General features: G+C 40.1%; 1 protein-coding gene across 3 annotated transcripts in view; it reads left to right on the forward strand.

Moving 5' to 3' along the window:
- Positions 1–2,153: 2,153 nt before the first annotated feature.
- pkn2b (protein kinase N2b) overlaps positions 2,154–22,609 on the forward strand; it is a 51,700-nt gene continuing 31,244 nt past the window's right edge. The window contains exons 1-3 of one of the 3 annotated variants that reach the window (XM_053636004.1): positions 2,154–3,588; positions 5,508–5,594; positions 20,750–21,053. In XM_053636004.1, coding sequence (XP_053491979.1) covers positions 5,541–5,594; positions 20,750–21,053 — 358 coding nt within the window. In that variant the 5' untranslated portion in view covers positions 2,154–3,588; positions 5,508–5,540. Of the gene's footprint in view, positions 3,589–5,507; positions 5,595–20,749; positions 21,054–21,439; positions 21,617–22,609 lie in introns of those variants that run through there. The other 2 variants (XM_053636005.1, XM_053636006.1) reach the window with 2 other exon arrangements.

A 22,609-nucleotide genomic window follows, 5' to 3' on the forward strand; every position in this document is an offset into this window, starting at 1 on the left:
TACCATGCATGTCTTTGAACTGGAGGAGGAAACCGGAGTAGCCGGAGGAAACCCCCACAGCACGGGGAGAACATGCAAACTCCACACACACAGGGCCACGTTGGGAATCGAACCCCCAACCCTGGAGGTGTGAGGCGAACGTGCTAACCACTAAGCCACCGTGCACCCCTTATATATATATATATATATATATATAAGGTGAAATGCCCAAAATCCTACCGATTTGTCTTTGGGGAATGTTGTTCTCAAAGTGTTAGATTATTCACTGATGCAAGAAATCAGCATACTTGTGCAGTACTTCTGAAGTACATTCAGAAGTCATCAATGGGATGACAATCAGGTGTGAGTGCACACCCTGTTTTATTTAAAGAACGGGGATCTTTCAAAGTCTGATCTTCACAACACAGGTTTGTGGAAGTGTATCCTGGCATGAACAAAGGAGATTTCTGAGGACCTCAGAAAAAGAGTTGTTGAAGTTCATCAGGATGGAAAAGGTCACAGAACCATCTCTAAAGAGTTTGGACTCTACCAATAAACAGGCAGACAGATTGTGTAGAAATGGAGGAATTTAAGACCATTGTTACCCTCCCCAGGAGTGGTCTACCAACAAAGATCACTCCAAGAGCAAGATGTGTAATGGTCCGCAAGGTCACAAAGGAACCCAGGGTAACTTCTAAGCAACTAAAGGCCTCTCTCACGTTGGCTAAGGTTAATGTTTATGAGTCCACCATCAGGAGAACACTGAACAACAATAGTGTGCATGACAGGGTTGCAAGGAGAAAGCCACTGCTCTCCAAAAAGAACATTGCTGCCCTTCTTCAGTTTGCTAAAGATCACACGGGCAAGCCAGAAAGCTATTGGAAAATTTTTGTGGATGGATGAGACCAAAATACAATATTTTGGTTTAAATGAGAAGGGTTATGTTTGGAGAAAGGAAAACACTGCATTCCAGCATAAGAACCTTATCCCATCTGTGAAACATGGTGGTGGTAGGATCATGGTTTGGCCCTGTTTTGCTGCAACTGGGCCAGGATGACTTGCCATCATTGATGGATAATAAATTCTGAAGTATACCAGCAAATTCTAAAGGAAAATGTCAGGACATCTGTCCACGAACTGAATCTCAAGAGAAAGTGGGTCATGCAGCAAGACAGCGACCCTAAGCACACCAGTTGTTCTTCCAGAGATTGGTTAAAGAAGAATAAAGGTAATGTTTTGGAATGGCCAAGTCAAAGTCCTGACCTTAATCCAATATAAATGTTGTGGAAGGACCTGATGCTAGCAGTTCATGTGAGGAAACCCACCAACATCCCAGAGTTGAAGCTGTTCTGTGCAGAGGAACGGGATAAAATTCCTCCGAGCCGATGTGCAGGACTGATCTGAACAGTTATTGGAAATGTTTACTTTTGCCACTGATGTATGCAATATTGGGTCATTTTCATCGATAAATAAATGACCATGTATAAAAATATGTTATGTCTCATTTGTTTAATTGGGTGCTCTTTATCTACGTTTAGGACTTTTAGGTAAAAATCTGGTGACGTTTTAGGTCATATTTATGCAGAAATATTGAAATACTAAAGGCTTCACAAACTTTTAAGCACCACTGTAGATGGGATGTATTTCAGTGCAATTGGAGTGAAATCTGTGACGGGTTTTCACAGGCTGCCACAAATTTAAGCAATATCACATGAGCAGTGCGACACTGCTTTAATACAAAAGTTTTACAAGCAATTGATATTGAATAACTGACATTTCAGACACAGTAGGACCAAATAATTTGTTTATTTTTGCTCCACAAATGGAAATAGATCCCAAAAGAAACCACACTGATAGCTCGTCGGCTAGCTGTCTAGTTAGCTAACAGCGGTTTGTACAATCCCCGTTAAAGGTGCATCCGGTGAAGTCCGGTGTCTTCCCTTTTCCTTTTCATCTTCCTCTGATGAGCTTTCATATTTTAATTTAGAAGAAAAATGGCTCAAGAAAAAATATATATTAATAGAAACATTCAGGAAAAAAGTATCGTTCACCTTGTCTGCTGATGATGTCACTAACACTACTACAATATAGTGACGTCGTTCATTTTGAATGAATCTTTAATGTGACTCAGGAACAATGAGTTGTCTCAGATTGTGATTCGGTCATTTTGTGTAGATCGCGCATATGCTGCAACATCCGCATAGGTTCTGTACAGGAAACAGAAATGATTAGTTCACCTCTCGAGTCTTCGGGTTCGAGTCGCACTGCATTCAGGGCGGTCATGGGATGAACGAACGAACGAACGACTTGAACCTGAAGACTCAAGAGGTGAACTAATCATTTCTGTATCCATGGAATAGATAACGTGACAAACGTGATGCGAAAAGAACGACTCGGATCGTGAGGTGAGGTGAACTAACAGACTGCATAGCCTGATGACCCAGCTAAACTATTAATGAATAATTTCTGTTTCTCATCATTCGGCCTTGACTGCATTATATAGCCTATCGTTTATATAATTATTTATAATTATATCCTATAATTTTTTTTTTTTATTTAAATTCCAAACGTGATTAACGTTTGCATAAGTACTAGATGTGTTGGGGGATTTAACACGTAACATTTTAATTATATTCTGCTTAAATGAACGAAATGACTTGAAAAAAAGATTCATTCATTTTCCTGAACGAGATTCAAAGATCCGAGTCAGTAAAATGATCCGAACTTCCCATCACTACTGTAGTAACCGTTTCAGTGGGAGTGCTGCTGGAAGTGGAACTTTACACGGCAAACACAGGCAAGCGGAGTGATACACAGAGTGAAACGCCCCAGTGCGGTTATTCTAAATATAAGCGTTCTTTGGAACGCCGCTCGACCAATCAAATTAGTGGATCGGAACTAACTTGTGTAAATGTCAATACAAATGTAACCCAGTGTTTCTAACCATGGCAGGTGATGTTCTTTCCCAATGGCTACTCGTGGGATTTAATAGGTGGGTCAGGTGCGCGCTGTTGCCGTGTACAGTTGTGCTAGTCAGAGCTGTTGAGTGTGTACTTCATTTATAGATTAGAACACAATGGCGCCAGGATTCTCGACACGAGCTGAAGGCTCTGGTTAGAACACAACTCCACGGATTAGCCCACAGCTCGTGCCTCCTCCTCTGCATGGAGTTCTTGATCACATGACCGAAAGTGGCCGATTTGGGCTCGCGCAAAAGGACAGCGTCCCCACACACATTAATAATAATCAGCCTACACTTCCCAAAATCCAATTTTACTACAACTTTTAATGACATTTCCTTTCGGTTTGATTGCAGAACTTTTTTTTAAAACATTTTTTTTTTTAACGGAATACATTTTCGTTATACTGGAAGAATTTTGGCGCACGAAGTTTAATAAGCGGCCGACATGGAAATTGGGAAGCTGGGACCGAGCGGCGGAAAAGCCACACAGCGGAGAGCTTATTCAGTTCTCTAACGCGGAAAATAAGCGATCTCGAGGGCAGACGTGGTGGATTTTGACGACTTCCCGGGACGTTCTGCCTCTTACTTGCTCTCCCGAGTTTTTGATTCAAAGTTGAGGGGGCAAAATGGCGGCCGATTCCGTGCAGGTAAGAAAACTTTACATTTCTGTCTCCAAACCCAATGGAGTTTCTGATGAACAGCGCACATTTCCGTTTTTAAGCCTTTGTTCCATGGCGAATGTTTTATAAGGGCTATATTTGTATCGGTTTTTAGATACATTTGAAGAGTTTCCCCACTGGAGCTTAAGGCCTATAGGAAATAACTGCCGAATCCCAAATGGCACAATGTTCCCTACATAAGTCTTCTACACCGTGTATGACTTAATAGCAGTGTACAGCCTATAGAGCACACTATTTGACCAGTAGGGAGTCACTTGGGATTCAACCAAGGAACTAGAAATCCAACTGTTGATCCGGGTTTAAGAGGGAATTTACTGTTGTGTTTTTTTTTCCTTCAGTCCACAGTGTATTTGTGAAGAATTATGTGTGTATATATAATGAAAATGCGAGTTTTATTAATGAGGCTTCATTCAAAAAAAAAAAAAAATACAAAGGAATTGTGTTTTTAAATAGAAAAGAAAAAGGGGGACAGTAGTAGCCTAAATCTGGGTTGAGAGACAGAAACAGCCTTACACAGAACACTGATTTTATTGATCTGCTTTTCTCTACGGGGTTCCCTTCAACTCTAACGTGTATTTTTGGAAGATAAAGGAAATAATGTGAGCTCTAGTCGGAGGAAAATGTTGGTTATCGTGGGGTTTTTGACAGCAGAGCTCCACGCTGTCCCACCCATGAGCTGTACTGGCTGATTCTTTATGGCTGAGGTAATGTTAATGCTCTAAAGCCCTGGATACATAACACACACACACTCTCTCTGTTTCTGTGCCTCAATCATATTCACCTACATTTACCTCTACAAATCATTTTGGAGTGATTTCCAACCCATAACAATTAATAACAGCTGCCAAATGAACCAGTTTAACAGCTTTGACTTCGCTGTTCCTCAAGCTTGCCTTCAGTTAGAACATACAACGTTACTTATGTAGAACGATTTGAAGAACTTCAAGAAAACTAGCCACTAAAACATAAAATTCAGAGCAATTTAAACAACCGTTTAACAGAAAAAGTTAAAGGCAGCGTTAAACAACTGAATTAAAAAAAAAAAAAAACTGTTCAGGAAGTTAAATCCAGGGTTTATGGCCATTCTAAAGCCCCAGAGTGTATAACCCACATATGACTGTATGACGATCTGGATGAGCCACACATCTCACACACACACACACACACACACACACGAGTTTATCAGTAATATTAAGAGAGACAGGGGAAACCCCATATAAAAATAACAGCCTCCCAAAATCAGTGCAGGAAATCTACAGGGATTTAAGCATCCATGTAATGTGAGACGTGTGTGTGTGTGTGTGTGTGTGTGTGTGTCAGAATTTTACCTGTATGCTGTTACGTTAGTAAGTGGGGGAACTCAAGTCCAGATCTATTATTAGCAGCATATCCTGTAGCACATTGCACTGCCAGCTCCCCTCAAAGCTACTGAGCAATGTTAGAATACAAGAAAAGCTCAGCTGCATGAGTCATTGTGGGTTGTTTTTTTTTTTTTGTTTGTTTTTAAACCATTTTTCCCCCCCCACACCAGTGTCAATACTTGCGATACAGCTGCACTGATTCAGATCAGGATGTTGGCTATTGGACAAGTCGATGGCTGTGTTTAGTTTGATACTATTATATATAGCTCATTTATTAGTGCAGTTAAGAGGTACTGACTAAAATAAAACACTTCTTTCCCATTTTTTTTTTTTTAAGATGCCAAAAATATTAACTAATATCGGCCAATATTTGTTGGGGTCCACTTAAAGTTATGGATTTGTTTTTTTTTGTTTTTTCTTAAATGAAAACTTTTAGAATATGAAAAGAAATAAAGCACCATGTTAACTCCTTTTGTACAAAAGGACACATTTTCCTTGAGTGTTATCTCTTCCATTGAAGCACAGGTTCAGATGACACTCCAGTGGTTTTGATCTATCATGGATCATCGCTTGTGGAGTCCACACCAGCTCGAGTGCACGCTTGTCATTCATGTAAATATTTCTGAGATTCTACATTTCACTCAAGTTTTTGCTGATGGGGTCATTTGTAATGCGAGCATTTTCACGTGTATCCTCAGACGTTTGGACCCGGCCGTAATGATATACAGTCATAACTGAAACCGCTGCTGCTGGTTTTGTTTAAACATGCCTTTACTGATATGATCTGATTATATGGAGCTCAGGCGAAATGACCATGTGTACGTACAAGTACTATTAATATAGACTAAATTTAAAACCTTTCAATAAACATGAACCTTCTCAACTCTTAAACTCTCAAACAAGCATACGTTGTGCAGGAATAAGGCATGCAGTATTTGCTTTCTAATGTTGTATTAGTTTAAGAATTTGTTTTCTCATGTTATTTTAATATTATGAATTCCTATTGGGTTTCTACATGTTGGGTGATAAATGATACCTTAATACACCTTTCTGTTATTACTGGTATCATCAGTACTTTTGTGCTGTTATATTGTTATTCATTGTAATGGCTAGCTGAACGGATGTTAAAATCTATATTTTTAATTAGTTGTTTAAGTGTTAAATAGGGCTGCGACTATTGATTTTTATTATGTTTATTCAAGTCTTCTGCCAAATAATGGCTCAAATATTCATTTAGGATAAGAAAAGCTCAAGATGTAATCAAAGAAAACTATAGATGTCCAGCTGAGATTTTAATTCACATGCTGTTTTTTAACTGCCTTATTAAAGAACGGAAGATTTGTGTGGCACCGCAGAACCTCTTAATACCCGAGGTTCGTATTTATACCAGTGGTGTACGCTAAACTCGGCCTCGGTCTCGGTAAACTTCAGCAGGGTTTTTACTGCTCTAGAAAGTGATCAAGCACACGCTCATTTCATTCTGGATCCAAGTTCAGCCTCTCCGCAGCACTAGCTAGCAGACCAGAGCAGTAAAAGAAGCATAGCTCAGATTTAGTAACATAGGCTGCTATTAATGGGAACTGCTTTTATCATATCAGCAGTTTTACCTTTTATAGTAGCTTGTTGTGGTTTTATAGTAAAACTGTTTTATTATTTGCTAACACTATAGATAAGTCACCTGACAGAGCTCTCGCAGGCAATGATGCCAGAGCATTTCCTTTTCAGGTGCACACTCCTGTAAGGTATGCTACTGTATCAGGCTTGGTCATGTTCGGATAGACATCCTACACTAGATATTACTGTGTCTCCAATCCTCAGATGGTTTTCTTGATTTTCGGTGCCATGTGGAACAAAATTTTAAGGGTGGAACACGGTCTATGGAAGTTTTAGGTTTAGTAGTAGAAGTGTTAGTAATTTGAACAATCTTACAGTTTTCATACTAATTTAGTTATTGGATTTTTTTTTTGATTGTTGAACTGTTATATAGTTTATAAAATATTTAGGCTCTTTTTTCATTAAAAAAAATTCAGAAGGAAAAAACGCTTTCTAGCAGTACACTGGCGTTGCAGTCCACCGGTGGAATGGATATCGTCTTATCTGATATTTTTCAATCGGTATAAACAAATGAATTATTTTAGCACCACAAGTCTGTTATAAGATTAGTCGGGACACTGTTGGGTTTCTGTGTGTAGCGTATCATGACTCTGGGTTTAGCTGCTAGTGAGCAGGGCGGTTAAAAAAAGGAAATGCTTATGTAAAACTGCAAATTCTTAAAGCCCTGAGTGTCTACTTTCATATGAACTGTTAACCACTGCTGTGCAGTCTCTCCAGGATTTTGTGATCACAGAAATTAATGCAAAATCAAGCAAACGCCGCAATATTCAGAGGAGCTTGCAATTTTTCAAAATTTGCTACAGGGTTTTGGGACAAGACGCGTCAGGTGACCTCATCACAACAGGCATTCAGTCGAAGCTCTCTTGAATTTATGCGCGTCATACATGAGTACAACTAAAAAGGTCTCTTTTACCAACAAACATAACTGCGAAAGACTGTACAAAGCAATTTTTGTGCAATTGCCATTTCGCCAATTCATGTAGGTTTCCGCAAAAAAAACAAACAAAAACACCCCACCAATTTAGAAGAAAGCCACCGCATAATTAAGCATTTTTGGTTACAACAATCACAAAAAACTCTGTATGGACTGACTGTGGAGTGGGACATCACAATTAATTCAACGCTGAACATGGCCACCCCCAAAACAGGGAGAAATTATTGGCCTCTGATACATCACTAACTCTTTTTACCAATGAGTTTTAGAACTCTTGAATATCATCTGCAACGCTGTACAATATATCCATCCATCCATTTTCCATACCGCTTACCAGGGATGCACCGGATGTTCGGCAACCGGAATTATTCGGCCGAAAATAGCAAAAAAAAAAAAAAAAGCACTTTCGGTGTTCGGTATAAGTGAAAAGGCCGAATAAATTTGACCGAACAATGACGTGTTTGATGACGCGACCAGAGTGAGATGCGCGAATGTCACGACCTCCACTTCCGGCAGCGCGCACGGAGAGTTGAGAGGGCGCGCGCGTGCAAGAGCTACGTGTACGAGTGCTCAGCGAGCGCGTGCTCTTCGGATGTTGACAACCGTGACATTGTTTACTGTGGACACGTGCGTTTGTTTTGTTTCTGTTCCGGAGTATTCAGTCACGTCACAAGACGTAAGGGAGTAGAGTACGGAAGCAGGTAAAGACGTATTTATTTAAGGGCAGGCAGACAAATCCAAATCGTAATCCAAAAACATAGTCAAGACAGGCAAAGGGTCGGGCTCTCGGCAAACAGGCATAAACGGGGCAAAGCAGGAATCAAAGTCGCGTCACAGAAAACAGGGTCACAACAAGAAACATGAACTAGTACTACGGACTGGGAACGGAAAAACCAGTGGGGACTAATTGAACTAATCTATAGTTTAAACTGACTAAATCCATCAAGGAACATAACATTAACAACGTAGCTAACTGTACTATATCTACTATAACACTCGGCGAGGTGTACAGGGACGCGAGCGGTATATATCCCCAATATAATCAGCCCTATAGAACCATTTTTTGCACTCTTGTCAGTGCACTTTTTAATGCGTTGTTTAGTTGTAGGCTACAGAGTGTTCCATTCTTTCAGCAGTCAGGTATAGGCCTAACATCGGCTGTTCAAGGGGGGCTCAAAGATGACCACATCAGAATATTTTTATTTTACTCATTTATTTATTTAAAGTTATATTGTGCCTTGTTGGTAGCCTATACCTGCTGGAATGAAAAGAAAAGAAAAAACAGTGAAATCGTAGTTTTTGTAATTGATTTTTCTTTGAAAAGCAAGACAAAATAGTAAAAAGCACATTTTGACTATTTAATTTATGCAATGGTGAAAAAAATGGCAAAATAACTGGAAAAAACACAAAAAAACGTGTTCGGTCTTCGGACAAGTTTTTCATTATATTCGGCTTCGGCCAAGAATTTTCATTTCGGTGCATCCCTACCACTTACCCTACATAGGGTGACTGGGGAGCCTGTCTCAGGGAACTCGGGACACAAGGTGGGGGACAATCCATCGCTGGGCACGGTCACACACTTTGGCATTTCCAAATTGTCCAATCAGCCTACAACGCTTGTCTTTGGACTGGGGGAGGAAACCGGAGCATGAGGAGGACATGCATACTCCACGCACACGGGGCGGATGCGGGATTCAAACCCTCAACCGTTCTGACCTCCTAAGTCGCTGTGCCTCCCTGTACACCAAATAAAGGACAAGTCAGAGAACCAGATTGAATAATGTCAAATCAGGTCTAGTATTGATCCAGCATTTTAGGCAGCAATTGCTGCATTCCTAAATGTTGCACTACTTTTCCCCCTTTGTTAAATAGCATATCATCTTGTGTAATTGTCTCCAAGCATAGTGAAATATTTTCTGACACATTGCCCCGTAATGTTTACTGTCTCATTGGTAGCGTTTAATTTCCAGAACTCATTGATTTGACTCGCATTCCTCACTCTCGTAACAGCATAGTTTTCTTATTAGTTTCACTGTGCTTACTAAAGAATTTGTAATAGTTGTTGAATGAGAGGCTTTAAGATGAATAAACTATAATAAACTGGGGATTAATTGGGCTTAAATGCTAATGATCTTTTAAGACTTCAGTAAGAAGAAACGTCCCATGAGGGACAACTTATTTTTGATTTTGTTTGTTGATTGCCATCAGATTTGGTCTTTGGTGGTTTTAAAGGCTGTAAATTGTTAACGTTATCTCAGAACACAATGTTAACTGGCTGATACTGTACCAGATTACAGACACTTTTGATGTGTCCTGTTCAGAATCAGTTGTCATTTCATTAAAGTCTTACACTTTGACAGTGTAGGTTCACTTGATGTAGGTTTTCATGTTGAACTGTTATGTTTAGCGATTTCATGCACGGCGATTTAACTATAATGGGAAAGCCAGTTAGTGTTAGTACTCAATAGCTTTCGGGAAGCAGCGTATAAGTATTTGGCTTGAGACAAAAGTTGGACACAATGTGACCTGGTGTCATAGTGCCCCTACTATCTACATTGCTATTGCACCACTTGGATGCTAAAGACATGCACAAGCGACACCACAAACAACAACAGGACACGCATGACGGCCATCTTGTGTACACCTACACGTAGTTAAATGCAAGCGGAATCCAGCTTCAACAGCATCACAGTGAACCACAGCTGAAACCGAAACTTAACTGACTGAGTATGCCCGAGGGTTCAAAGACACAGCTCCGGACACGGTTAGGGACTGGTATGCATTACGTGGGGCTTGATTATGTGAGAGAGAAAGAGAGCGAATGAGACTTGAATCTCGGGAACTTAAGTGTGCTTATGGAGAGAGCGAGTGAGAGAGGGCACGAGAGAGAGACGGACTAACGGAGGACAAGGAAATTATTTAATGCTACTCAGGAGGTGATTTGTGTGTGTTCAAGTGGTGCTAAGCTATAATTCAAGAGCTATTATGGAGGTCATAAGGACTTTTCACACATAGCGAATGTGAACCTTTTTTGCTAAAGAGAAAGGGGGGAAAAAAAAATCGATATATAGGTCATACACTTAAGTCATGTTAACATACATTAAAGATTACAACCAGTGTTTTTCCAAAGAATAATATTTGGCAGTTGACTGGCTTTGTCAAAGTATAAATGAATGTTTAACTTTGTTCAGAAATGAGCTCACAAACTGCACACACCTGTACAAGTGCACAGCTTGCAATGTCGATGCTGTAAAATTGTTTGGATTGTTTGATCTTATGTCTTATAAAATTACCCAGATGATATTACGATGATCAAAAAATGTATATGATGCTATTTTCTATATGTCACATAAGAGCCTGCTTGTGGAAAATGTAATCTGTCACAGTCCATACAATTCAGGTATTTATTTCTTATTTTATTATTATTATTTTTTTTACTTCATTGTTTATTTGTCCCTTTTTGGGGCAGTTGTATATAGTGACAGCTGACCCTGTATAACCTAGAGACGCACCAATGTATCGGCTGATAAAGGCAATTTTTCACGCTGATAGTTTAAAGACATCCAATGATCAGGGCCGATTATATCCTGTCAGTCAGAAGAGGGCGGGAAAACTCCTCGATTTTGTGCTGCGTGTAAAGATGATGTCTCTTGTGTGGAATGACACGAGAGTAGTTGTTGGAATGACGGCTGCAGTTTGTAAGCTCCGCACTGTGTAAATTTTACACCGGACGCTGCAGCAGTGAAGCAGGAGTTTCAGGGTCGAGTCAGATTGATGATTTTTTTGTTTGTTTGTTGTTTTTGCCATGCTGCGAGAGCTGAATTAAAACGCCAGTACACCGCTGAACGATTTAAATAAAGATGAGTTGCCAAAAAAGTATATATTGCACAGAAAAATATAAACTTTTTTATATATTAACTGGACATGAAATGTACTACTCTACAAGTATATTATATATTACCAGTTTGATGTTCATACTCGAGTAGAAATGCTTTTGTTTGTGGAGAGTGAATTTGAGACTAACAGGAGTTTTTTTTTTTTTTTTTTTTTAAGAATTCAGTCAGTGTTAATATGAATTAATAACATACCATAAGTTAAGAAAGCTTACTTTTAATCTTCAGAATGTAGTTCATGTGTTGATGTTGGAGTGATGTGTTTTCCGTTTCTGAGACCAGTTACTGCGAAACAACTTGTTGAAATGGAGAGAATAAAGTTTTTATTTGCATTTCTTTCACGATTGTGGAATTATTTATTATTAATTCAAAAGAAGGCATAGAAGGCCGAACTATCGGTATCGGCCGATATCACACTGAATAATCGGTTATCGGTATCGGCTGAGAAATTTAGTATCTGTGCATCTCTAATATAAACCATTACCACTGTACAGTTAATTAAAGAGCAAGGGCAACTATTTACGTAAGCACCCCCTTTTTAGAAGACCACTTACTAAAAGAAACTGAGGAGTTTCCCTTGATGATGGACAGAGGGTCAAAATGAACAGGTGAATAGAATTCCTGCACAGCCAGTAAAGTTATAGTGAGCACTGATGAACTCTGTAGACTAGGACTGGTGACTCAGTACAGTAATAGTTCTTATTCAACTATCTAATCTGTTTAATCACAGCGGACAGAAGCAGATTAGATTGTAGCTAAACAAAGTGCTATCAAAGCCAAGCAAGGGTTTTGATACCTCACCAGAAAGTTTCACTGTATGTCCTTCAGTCTAAAATGTAAAACTGGCACAAGAGCAGTAACGCTGACGTTGTTGACATTGGTATAGAGATCTTGCCGCCTGAAGGATTCCTTGTGAATGTGTGTAGACTACGCAGAACAGCTGTATTCTCTGATAACTCGGGCTTCTAATACGAAAAACACCCCGGACTGGGTTGTAGGGAGATACTGATTTACTGTGAAAACTGCATAATGGTTAGCTTAGTGGTTAAGATATTGGACTACTGATTAGAAGGATGAGTTCAGATCCCAGCCCTGCCACTGCTGAACCCTTGATGTGTGTATGTGTGTATATATAATATGAGTGAAAGAGAGTGTGTGCTATTATTTGGTGACATTGCCTTGTAATGGCTTGAACTGAAATAAAAAGCCTTCCACAAGCTTCTCACAATACTCTGCCAGGATTTTTTCCCATACCTCCAGACCGAACTGGTGTAGCTCAGTCAGGTTTGTGGTACTCCTTGCTCAGACATGCTTTTTCAGCACAAATTTTCATTGGGATTCCGGTTAGGGCTTTGTGAAGAGAAGTTTTAATTCTCTGGCTGATGTCTTAAGATTTCGCTTCAGTATTTTTAGATAATCCTCCTTCCTCATGATCCTGTTTTCTGAAGTAGACCAATCCCTTTTCCATGAAAACAGCCCCCAAACAGGAAGCTGCCACCCTCGTGCTTCTCAGTTCGGACGGTGTTCTTCGGATTAAAAGCCTTACCCCTTTTTCCTCCATAGACAACACTGATGATTATGGCCAAACAGTGCAATTTTGTTTTATTTGAACAGAGATCATTCCTCTAAATTGCTGGTGATCACCTGCAAAGTTCTTAAGCCGGTCCTGGAGTAGGGGCTTCTTCCTTGTGCAAAAGCCTTTCAGGCAGTAGTGATGTAGGACTCTCTTAATGGTGCATGTGCATACTTTGGTACCTGATGCCTCCAATTCTCATCACCAATTCCTTTGTTGTTGTCGTAGTGTTTAGCTGAACCTTTCAGACCAATGTTTGTTCATCTCTGGGAGTTAATTTGTGAATTAAAGCTGAATTGTCAATAGAATTCTATGGTAAAATAACATGTGCGAAGTTGTAAAAAACTGAGACTAAATACCTTTAGCCTAGATTTATGTAAACCGTTGGGCACAACTGGATCTGTTAATGTGTTTTGTGGCTTCTTACTTATTTTATATTAATTTATTTGTATAGTAAGGTTTGTTGCCTCTGCCTTTTAGTTTGCTTGAAAGGAGTGCTCCTGTGAGCTGTTTGGCAGGGATTGCGATATGAAAATGCAATACTGACACACGTCTTGAGTTCATAGCGAGTCCACACAAGCTCTGTGGTAACATCAACATCTTTTACACCTCCAGTTCATTCATCTAAATGTGTGCGAAGTGTTTACTAAGCTTATCCTCAGAGCATGGCATGTAATTTTAGAGCCCGTAATCCACATTTAGCCCTTTTCCACCCAACAAGGTGCCAGTGCTAATGCCTGATCTCGAACTGTTGTGTTTTTCACTCGCAGTAAATACGTACATACTGCAGAGTTTAAAACCTGTAGCTGAACAAACGTAACTTCCTCTGAGAAGCTCCACACTCTCAGAATTAAAAAAAAACAACAGTATAACTCTTAATCATTAGCTATGTGGTACAGTTTCTGAAGGACTTGACTTTGGGCGATGAAGTAAGTTCTCCAAGGGAAAAAGTTACAGGTTATTTTTAAACCACTCATATGGAAACTTCATCAGTCTGATTATATAATGGTATTGAGGCACCAGGCAAGTTCCTAAAAAGAAAAAGTTTTACTGTTCCCCAGACTCATGCCAACACCATGTCTGTGGAAAGAGGGTAACTGCCTCATTCATGTTTTCTTACTGCATGAGGGAGAACAAGAAGCCACACTATAAATCTGCTGCTTTTAAAATGTTCTTGTACATCTAGTACTCTCACTGTGGTTCTGTAAAAAGAAAATAGGTGGCGTCTGACCCATTTCCACCATAATTTCCTCTGGTCCCTTATCTAGTAGCAGAACGTCTAGTCCACTAGACTGGTGCTATAATATAGAAGCCGTTTCAGTGAGATGACTGACGAAACCGAATGACCTGGATGACCTTTGCACAAATGAAGCAGTGTAGAGAGTAAACATCTATGTGCCAGTGTGTTTTATAGAGCACCTGCTATTAGCCCTGTGGGAATTCGCTACACAATGTGGCTGTGTCACCTTTCAGTGTGTGGATTTGTCTTTATTTCTGGGAGCTATTTATTTTTTAATATTCAGACTCTGTACATCAACATTAATGATAAGTATATTGTGTTTTTTTGACACAAACTTTTAATAAAAAATTTCTGCTGCACAAATTTAAACAATGGATATAAAAAGTCTACACAACCTTGTTAAAATTGCTGGACCAGAAAGGAAGATAAATCATGTCAGTCTTTTTCCATCTTTATTGTGATCTAGCAACCAACAGCATTCAAGTGAAAAAAAACAAACATTCATTTTAGGGATAAAGGAAAAAAAAAACTTGCTTATCCAGGTTATTGTTATTAAGTGTGCACACTCTGTAGGTCATGTGACTGCTCAGAATTAACCAATCACATTCCAACTCATGTTCATACAGCTGTCATCAATTAAACGTTCCTCATTAACTCCAAATGAAGGTCAGTTGTTTCTGTAGGGTTTTCTTGGTTCTTGGATTTCTTGGTTTTGTCAAACTGCTGAAGATTATGGTCTGCAAAGAGTTTACAAAGCATGTATGGGTTCCCGCTGTCAAAGTAAAGATCAGGTGAGGGGTACAAAATGTCCAAAATGTTAGATATACCATGGAACACTTTGAAGGCTATTATCAATAAGTGGAGAAAATGTGGCACCACAGTAACGTTACCAAGAACTGATGAACTGATAAGACGAGATGAAAATATATCAGGAAGGCTACCAAGAGACCTACAACAAAATGTGTTGAGTATAACGTTTTGGGCGCAAAAAACGACATTTTATCACCCGTAAAAACACGGTACTGATGGTGAAGCATGGTGGTGGCAGCATCATGCTGTGGGGCTGCTTCTCTTCAGCTGGGACTGGGGCTCAGATCAAAATGGGGAGAATCATGGACAGCTCCAAATCCCGAATACCTAAAATATCAAATATCTATTTTGGCACAGAACCTGCAGGCCTCTGTTAGACAGCTGAAAATGAAGAAAAAAATTCAAGTTCCAGCACGATAATATCCCAAAAGGGGTGTGCACACTTCTGCAGCAAGGTTCTATTTTTCTATTTTTATTCTATTCTTCTATTTTCTAGAAAAGATCTGACATGATTTGTCTTGGTTTCTTTTAATTAATTAATTAATTAATTAATTTATTTATTATTATTTTTTACAAATATATAAACACCGCACAAACCTGCAGTTTGTTTTTTTTTTTGGGGGGGGGGGAAAGATGTTTTATATCCACTGTACGGACTCTAACGGCATCACTACAGAATGCATTTTTTTAATTATTATTGCTAAACACATGCTCACAACAAGGACATTTAACATGATAAATAAAAGTCAGCCAGCTTCATTGATTTTGAAAACAAACTCGCCTTTACATTTGCCGCTGTAATGTGTATACTTGTGAAGGGTCATAGTTCATGGCCGCAACTCTACAACTGGTCACAGAATGCAGCCTGGCCAGTTATTTATAGTTGAATTATGTACTGAAACTACTATTTGTTCTCCGGAAAGACCAAAAGTCTAGTGGGGTGTGTTTTTGATCAGGCAAGTGTCGTGCTAGAAAAGTCTTGAAGCATGAATTAAAATACCACGCAGCACTGAGAGAGTTCGCGGTAATGCATCGGGGAGAGTGGCGTTTAATATGGCATGCATGTGTTCGTGAGAATAGTTCACACTTACTGACTACGACTACCTTTTAGCAGTACGATTTGAAAGAAGCATGCGTGGATACAGATGCATTTATACCCTTTCACACAGTGGGCTTTTTTGTATTTGCACAGGATTAAGTACAGCCTTTGGAAAAAAAGAACACTATGGACATCAAGAGAAAAGAGGCAAGCCTGGGGCACCCCCAACCCCATGAATAAAAAATAAAGTGATTAGGTGTAAATGAGGTGTGTGCGTGTAGTGACGCAGAAACTAGCTCCGTTCCCTCTTGCGGCTTCTTTTGAATGACTTTCACCTGCTTTTCAAAGTAGTGCGTCTCCCATAGCCTGTTGCGTTATTTTAAGAAAATCCATCAACCACACTTAAGCACAAGATTATCCTCCAGGCTTATCAGGACACTATTAGACACTGTACTGATTTGCATGGGCCAGTCTCAGAGATTATAGCCAAACCTGTAGTGGAAATGTTAGAGTTCAGTGTCTCTGGTTCTTGTCCGATAAGCTTTTTTGCGTGACGGAAAATGCTGGGGTCCTCGTCTGCCGAAGGAACGGCTGAAATCTCGGTAAGAAATATTAGATATTTTCATATTTAAAATCGATATTGTTATAGCAGACATTTATGCCTACGTGTTTTATTCAAGAAAAAGCCGCCTAGATTTTTGGCTGGAGTAGTACTTTCAGGATAAAAGTGTGTCCTGTTCAGAAAGCTATGTAAGCTATGCTCTCTTCTAAGGATCCTTATTTCAGAGCCATTTAAAGGAACAATTTAAAGTAGTGCATGTCCTTCGTATAGAAGCAGTCTATGAGGTATGCAGAGCCGTGGTGTTTGCTCTTCACATGTAAAAGATGTCGAGGTCCAGCTGGCATCATTTACTGTATGTTCTCTCTCTGTATTTAACCACTGATTGACCTCTACATATGATTGCTTCTCACTGAACTTCCCTGTTCATCTCAAATATCCATCCATCCATCCATCCATCCATCCATTCATCCATTTTCCATACCACTTATCCTACACAGGGAGGAGGGAGCCTGGAGCCTACCAGGGAACTTGGGGCACAGGGCGTGGGACACCCTGGATGGGGTGCCAGCCCAAAGCAGGGCACAATCGCACACACGCTCACAGACTACGGACAATTATGGAAATGCCAATCAGAGTACAACGCAAGTCTTTGGACTCGGGGAGGAAGCCTCTGGGAGTACCCAGAGGAAACCCTTGAAGTTCGGGGAGAACATGCAAACTCTGCGCACACACGGCGGAGGAAAACCCGCAATCCTGGATGTAAATCTCGGACAGTAAAACTAAAATGAGAATATTTAGCCATAGGTGTATATTGCTGTCCACAATGCCACGACATGTACAAGCTCTAAATCGTGTTGGTTTTAGTCATTTTCTAGTCCTGGAGGCATTTTGAATCACAGACTTGCCATGGTTTAAATTGTACAGCTTGGTCTAGGGCCTTTGTGTATCTCTGAATAACTGTGTGTGTCTACATGTGCGTCTGTATGTGCATGCTTCCATGCTGATAACACAGCCAGAGTTTACTGTTTGACCATAAATCAGAAGATTACCAAATGCAAACCTGGTGCAGTAGGGCTAGTTCAAGGTGTGTGATCCGTCTTAACAAGAATGATGACGAGAATGAACTCTGAGGAAGGCACGACTCTAAAGCTGAAGCCAAACGCCTGAGGCAGTAACCCGTAGTGTATGGAATTGTCTTCTTGAAAATGCTTGATAGTGTGCAGCTGGTGTATTTTCTGCAGTCCAACCACTGTAATCTTTCATGTATGCTAGCATTGTAATAGCACGCTTTACAAACTCGTCTACAGCAATTACAAGCTCCTTCAGCCTATAAATCCCATGTTTTTCTCCAAATTACCATGTCCATGTGTTCCAAGTTGAAGACAAAAAGGACAGCATACAGTTCATATGATTTACCAAGTAACTATTCTTACATTCTATCTCTGAAATTTCTTACTGGGAAAAGTACAGATTTTTTATTATTTTTTTAATGACTGAGTCTGCCTGCTGTCAGTGAACGTGAACTATCTAGTGAAATTTAGCAGTAAAAAAAGTTTGGAGCTCATTCATTCATCTTCAGTAACTGCTTTATCCTGGTCAGGGCTATGGTTTATCCGGAGCTGATCCCCGGGACAATGGGCATGACATGGGAATACACCCTGGATGGAGTACAGATCACCATGCACACGCATTCACACTTGGGGGCAGTTTAGAGTAGTCAGTCTATCTACCTGCATGTGTTTGGGAGGTGGGAGGAAATCCGAGAACTCCACTCAGACAGTAATCCGAGCTCAGGATCAAACCCTGGAGCCGGCGATGCTACCCACTTTGCCACCATGCCATCTGTAAATACTCTGCTGAAAAAAACCCCCAATAGAATTCCTCATAGAATTTGTAATGGTTATAATGGGAATTGTATTGGTTTTAATGCAAACTGTAATAATAGTCCATGTGGGTCTCTATTGGTAGTGTGTTGCCTTCTACTGGTGGTATGTTTTGTCTAGTGGATACCATTAAGGACCTACATCCTTAATATGTCCTACTACATAATGCAGTCCCTCCAGGATTTTTGCGAATCGAGCATTTTTGGGCACAACGATCACAAAAAAAAACTCTTGCACAGACTGGTAATGGAAACCATTTGGTAATGGTTAACACCTGGTGGTTTGTAGTGGAAACCATTAAAATTTTTCTGATTGTTTCTATTGTGTTTTTTTTTTCAGCAGGGTAAACTGTTTAATAAAGTAGCAAAGTGACTCATGTCAGGATGCTACTGCTGTGTCTACTGTATAGATAAGCGTTCTACAGCGTCAAACCACACGAGACATCTGAATTCTGTCTGAGATTACGGAGTATCGCGACATGGTTTAGGCGTGTGTGAGAGGATGCTGTGCAGTTTGCATGACGGTGGTTAGCTACACTGTAGCACCACTCCAAAATGCTAAACGTTTATGGGCTGATTGATGGCCCTTCTGGGTTAAGGGAGAATTACTACAATAACAGAATTTTGGCCAAATTACCACTTTACTGAATTGCAGCACTTTCTGGGAGTGTACTGGGAATCTGCTGCTCTTCCACACTTCATGGCTACATTGTATATCCACACTGGAAAATATTACCGAATGTTTCTGTTAACCTTCAGTCTTATCACCTGAAACGGTTTCATTTTGCTATACGACTCCTCACTGTAACCAGTGGAACCAATATTTAAAAAAAAATTATTTAATTTTATTTAAAAAAATATATATATATATTACACACACACACATTCAGCTTCACATATCACTTCAAAATCGCATCATTCCCCTTCTGTTCCATTCAGCAGGAGGCCACGTTTTGTCCAGTGATCAAATCTGTGGCAGCGTGGTGGGAACACATTGGGTCGCCTCACAGCTCCCGAGTTTGATCCTCAGCTTGGGGTTCTGTCTGCATGGAGTTTTGCATGTCTGTGTGTTTCCTCTCACCCTCCCTTTAAACACGCCAGTAGATGTATTGGCTACGTCCCTTGTTATCACCGTGTGCGCGCATGGTGGCTTGTGATGTCCTATCCAGGGTGTATTCCCACCTCGCAACCAGCCTTTCTTCAGAGAGCATTCGGTTAACTAGACAATACTTTGCTTTCAGCACATTTGCATCTCGGTTTCGTATCCTGCCGCTCTCAGGGTTGGTGCATTTGTGCGAGTTGTATAATCATAACATGGAGTGTTAACATCACACCATACGATATGCATGCGTCGTAAAAAGAGGCCTCTGTGCTTTTACAATCAAACAGGTTTAGAGATGTAACGGTATGAAAAGGTAGCGTGACCAAAACGATCACGGTATTATCAGTATTATCACGGTATTGTTAGAATGTGCTGAAAATGTACAATAAGTACTGGGACACACACTGAAATCATTTGAACAGGTTTTATATTTGACTATAAAGTGATGGATGGTTGTCGCTAGGCTTGCTGCGATAGTCGTGCTACACGGTGTTCGTCCGCACACCGATTACATCACGTGCCCACTGTGGCACCGCCCCCACTGTCGTTTTCAATTTTTATAGTAATAAAAAGCATTTAGTTGAGTTAGAGAACATGACAGAAGGCAGTGACCGCACTCAGGAGATTTTCTAACCTTCCAAGAGGAGCAAATCCAAAGTGTGTTCTATCTATCTATCTATCTATCTATCCTTCCTGAATTCCCTTTAAGATGTCACAATCCAACATGCCAACTTTCGGTACATGCGGAAGGGTGACAAATTATAGAAATGTTTGATCGTAGGATAGATGTGATCAGTAAGAGGAATATTGTATTGATTTGCATTGATCCTTTCCTGGCCAAACATCTGTGCCAGAGAAATGCAACACCGCAACAGAGCCACTGTTTTTTTTCCTTTAATTTGTCATGTGTATACATGATGAGCTTAAAACGTAACATCATCTCCAACAGCATAATATTTGAATGCCAAAGAGGCCTGTTTTACCAACATTGTTTACTTTTCTTTCTCTCTCTTCCCCCACTCGTTTCTTTCTCTCTCTTTGGCCTTCTCACCTTTGTATCTCTCTTTTCCTTCTGTCACTTCTATCTATCTCTGGTTCTCCTCCTCTCCGTCTCTCAGGGTGATGCTCAGAGTCACATGGTTTCGGATCGTCTGAGCCTGATGGGTCTCAGCGTGGACCTGTCTGACACCATGGTGCAGCAGAAGCTGGACGAGATCAAGGACGAGATCAAGCGCGAGCTCCGCAAAGAGCTCAAGATCAAGGAAGGAGCGGAGAACCTGCGCAAAGCCACCACAGACAAGAAGAGCCTGGCTTACGTGGACAATATGCTGAAGAAGAGCAATAAGAAGGTGGAGGAGCTGCACCAGGAGCTGCAGGAACTCAACGCCCATATAGTAGTCAAAGACCCTGACGAGCTTCGAGGTAATCTTTCACTTTTGGTACAAAGCGATGTATTTAAAAAAATAAATAAATAAAAAGAACACAAGTATACAAAAGAGCAGTGTTTGAAGTACAGTTCTATAGCTCTGTGTTGTAAAGCAGCCACAGTGTTCTGATAAATCAGGTTGAGGACTTTTCTTTCTACACAGCAAACTTCTAGGTAAAATTACTGTTTGTGTTTAAGCAGTAAAAACAATAAACTACGCTATATGGCCAAAAGTATGTGGACACATTCCCACTACACCTGTTTGTTGAACATCACATTCCAGATGTAGTCCTCTTTTGTGGTTGTGATAACCTCCACTCTTCTGGGAAGGCTTTCCACGAGATTTTGGAGTGTGGCTGTGGGGATTTTCTTTCTCATTCAGATTCAAGAGCATCAGTGAGTTCTGGCACTGGTGTTGGACGAGGAGACCTGGGGTGCCGTCAGCATTCCAGTTCATCTCAAAAGTGTTCAGTGACTCGCCTTCTTCCACCCCGAACTCTGCAAATCATGTGTTCCTGGATCTTGTTTTGCGCACAGGGGCATCGTCATGCCTGAACAGGTTTGGGACCCTTCGTTCCAGTGAAGAGAAATCTTAATGCTGCAGCATGCAAAGACATTGTAGACAATTGCGTGCTTCCAACTTTGTGGCAACAGTTTGGTGAAGAACCACACAGGGGTCTATTGTTCAGATGTCCACAAACCTTTGGCCATATATTTTGTAAATAATTGGATATTAAATTTAAATAAAATAAAATTGTGGTTTAGAATCCATGAACTCTCCTTGAAGCATAGCCCGGGGGTCTGTCGATTATTTACTTAATAAATATATTAATAAAAGGAAATTGCTGCACACACTTTACGTAATGAGCCTAATAATTGAATAGTTTATTTATATTCATAACTGTGTATTAAGGGGTCTGTGGAATTTATTTTATGCAGACGTTTAAGAACCCCTGGTCTAATTAACCCCGTTCTCGCTCTAGCACTGCTGTGTAGACCTGCTTCACTGGTGTAACAGGCTGGGAGGCGAGCATGCTCATTAGGATATTACTGTAGGCCATGCCCAGACACTTCTCAAATTTAGATATTGTCGGTCTTGGGTTTTGATTCAAACTGATACCTAATATGAACATTTTAAATATTTTGTCCTCCGTTCCATGGTAGCTTGAACCAAGTATTCCTAAATAATATAATATGAATTAAACTTTTAAAGCAAGACGGTTTGTTTTTATTCCCCAGAATTACCAGTTCGCTTCCTTTTAGAAAATGTTATATGTCAGGAGAACTACGAATTCAAGTTTCAGTATAAATTTCAAAAAGCTTTTATTGCATTTGCAATGGAAATGGCATTTTTTTCTTTTCTGATTACGGATGCTGAAATATTACCGGCCTGTACCAATACACATCCCTTTTTCTTTCTTTAAAAACGTGGTGTTTTTTTTTAATGTCATAGTTAATCAACCCCCCCCCCCCCACACACACACACACACAATCGTGCATTGTGAATATAATAAATAAAATAAAGTACAAATATAATAATCAATCAGAAAAA

This window comes from Ictalurus furcatus, chromosome 11 (genome assembly GCF_023375685.1).
Source record: "Ictalurus furcatus strain D&B chromosome 11, Billie_1.0, whole genome shotgun sequence".
Taxonomy (NCBI): Eukaryota; Metazoa; Chordata; class Actinopteri; order Siluriformes; family Ictaluridae; genus Ictalurus; species Ictalurus furcatus.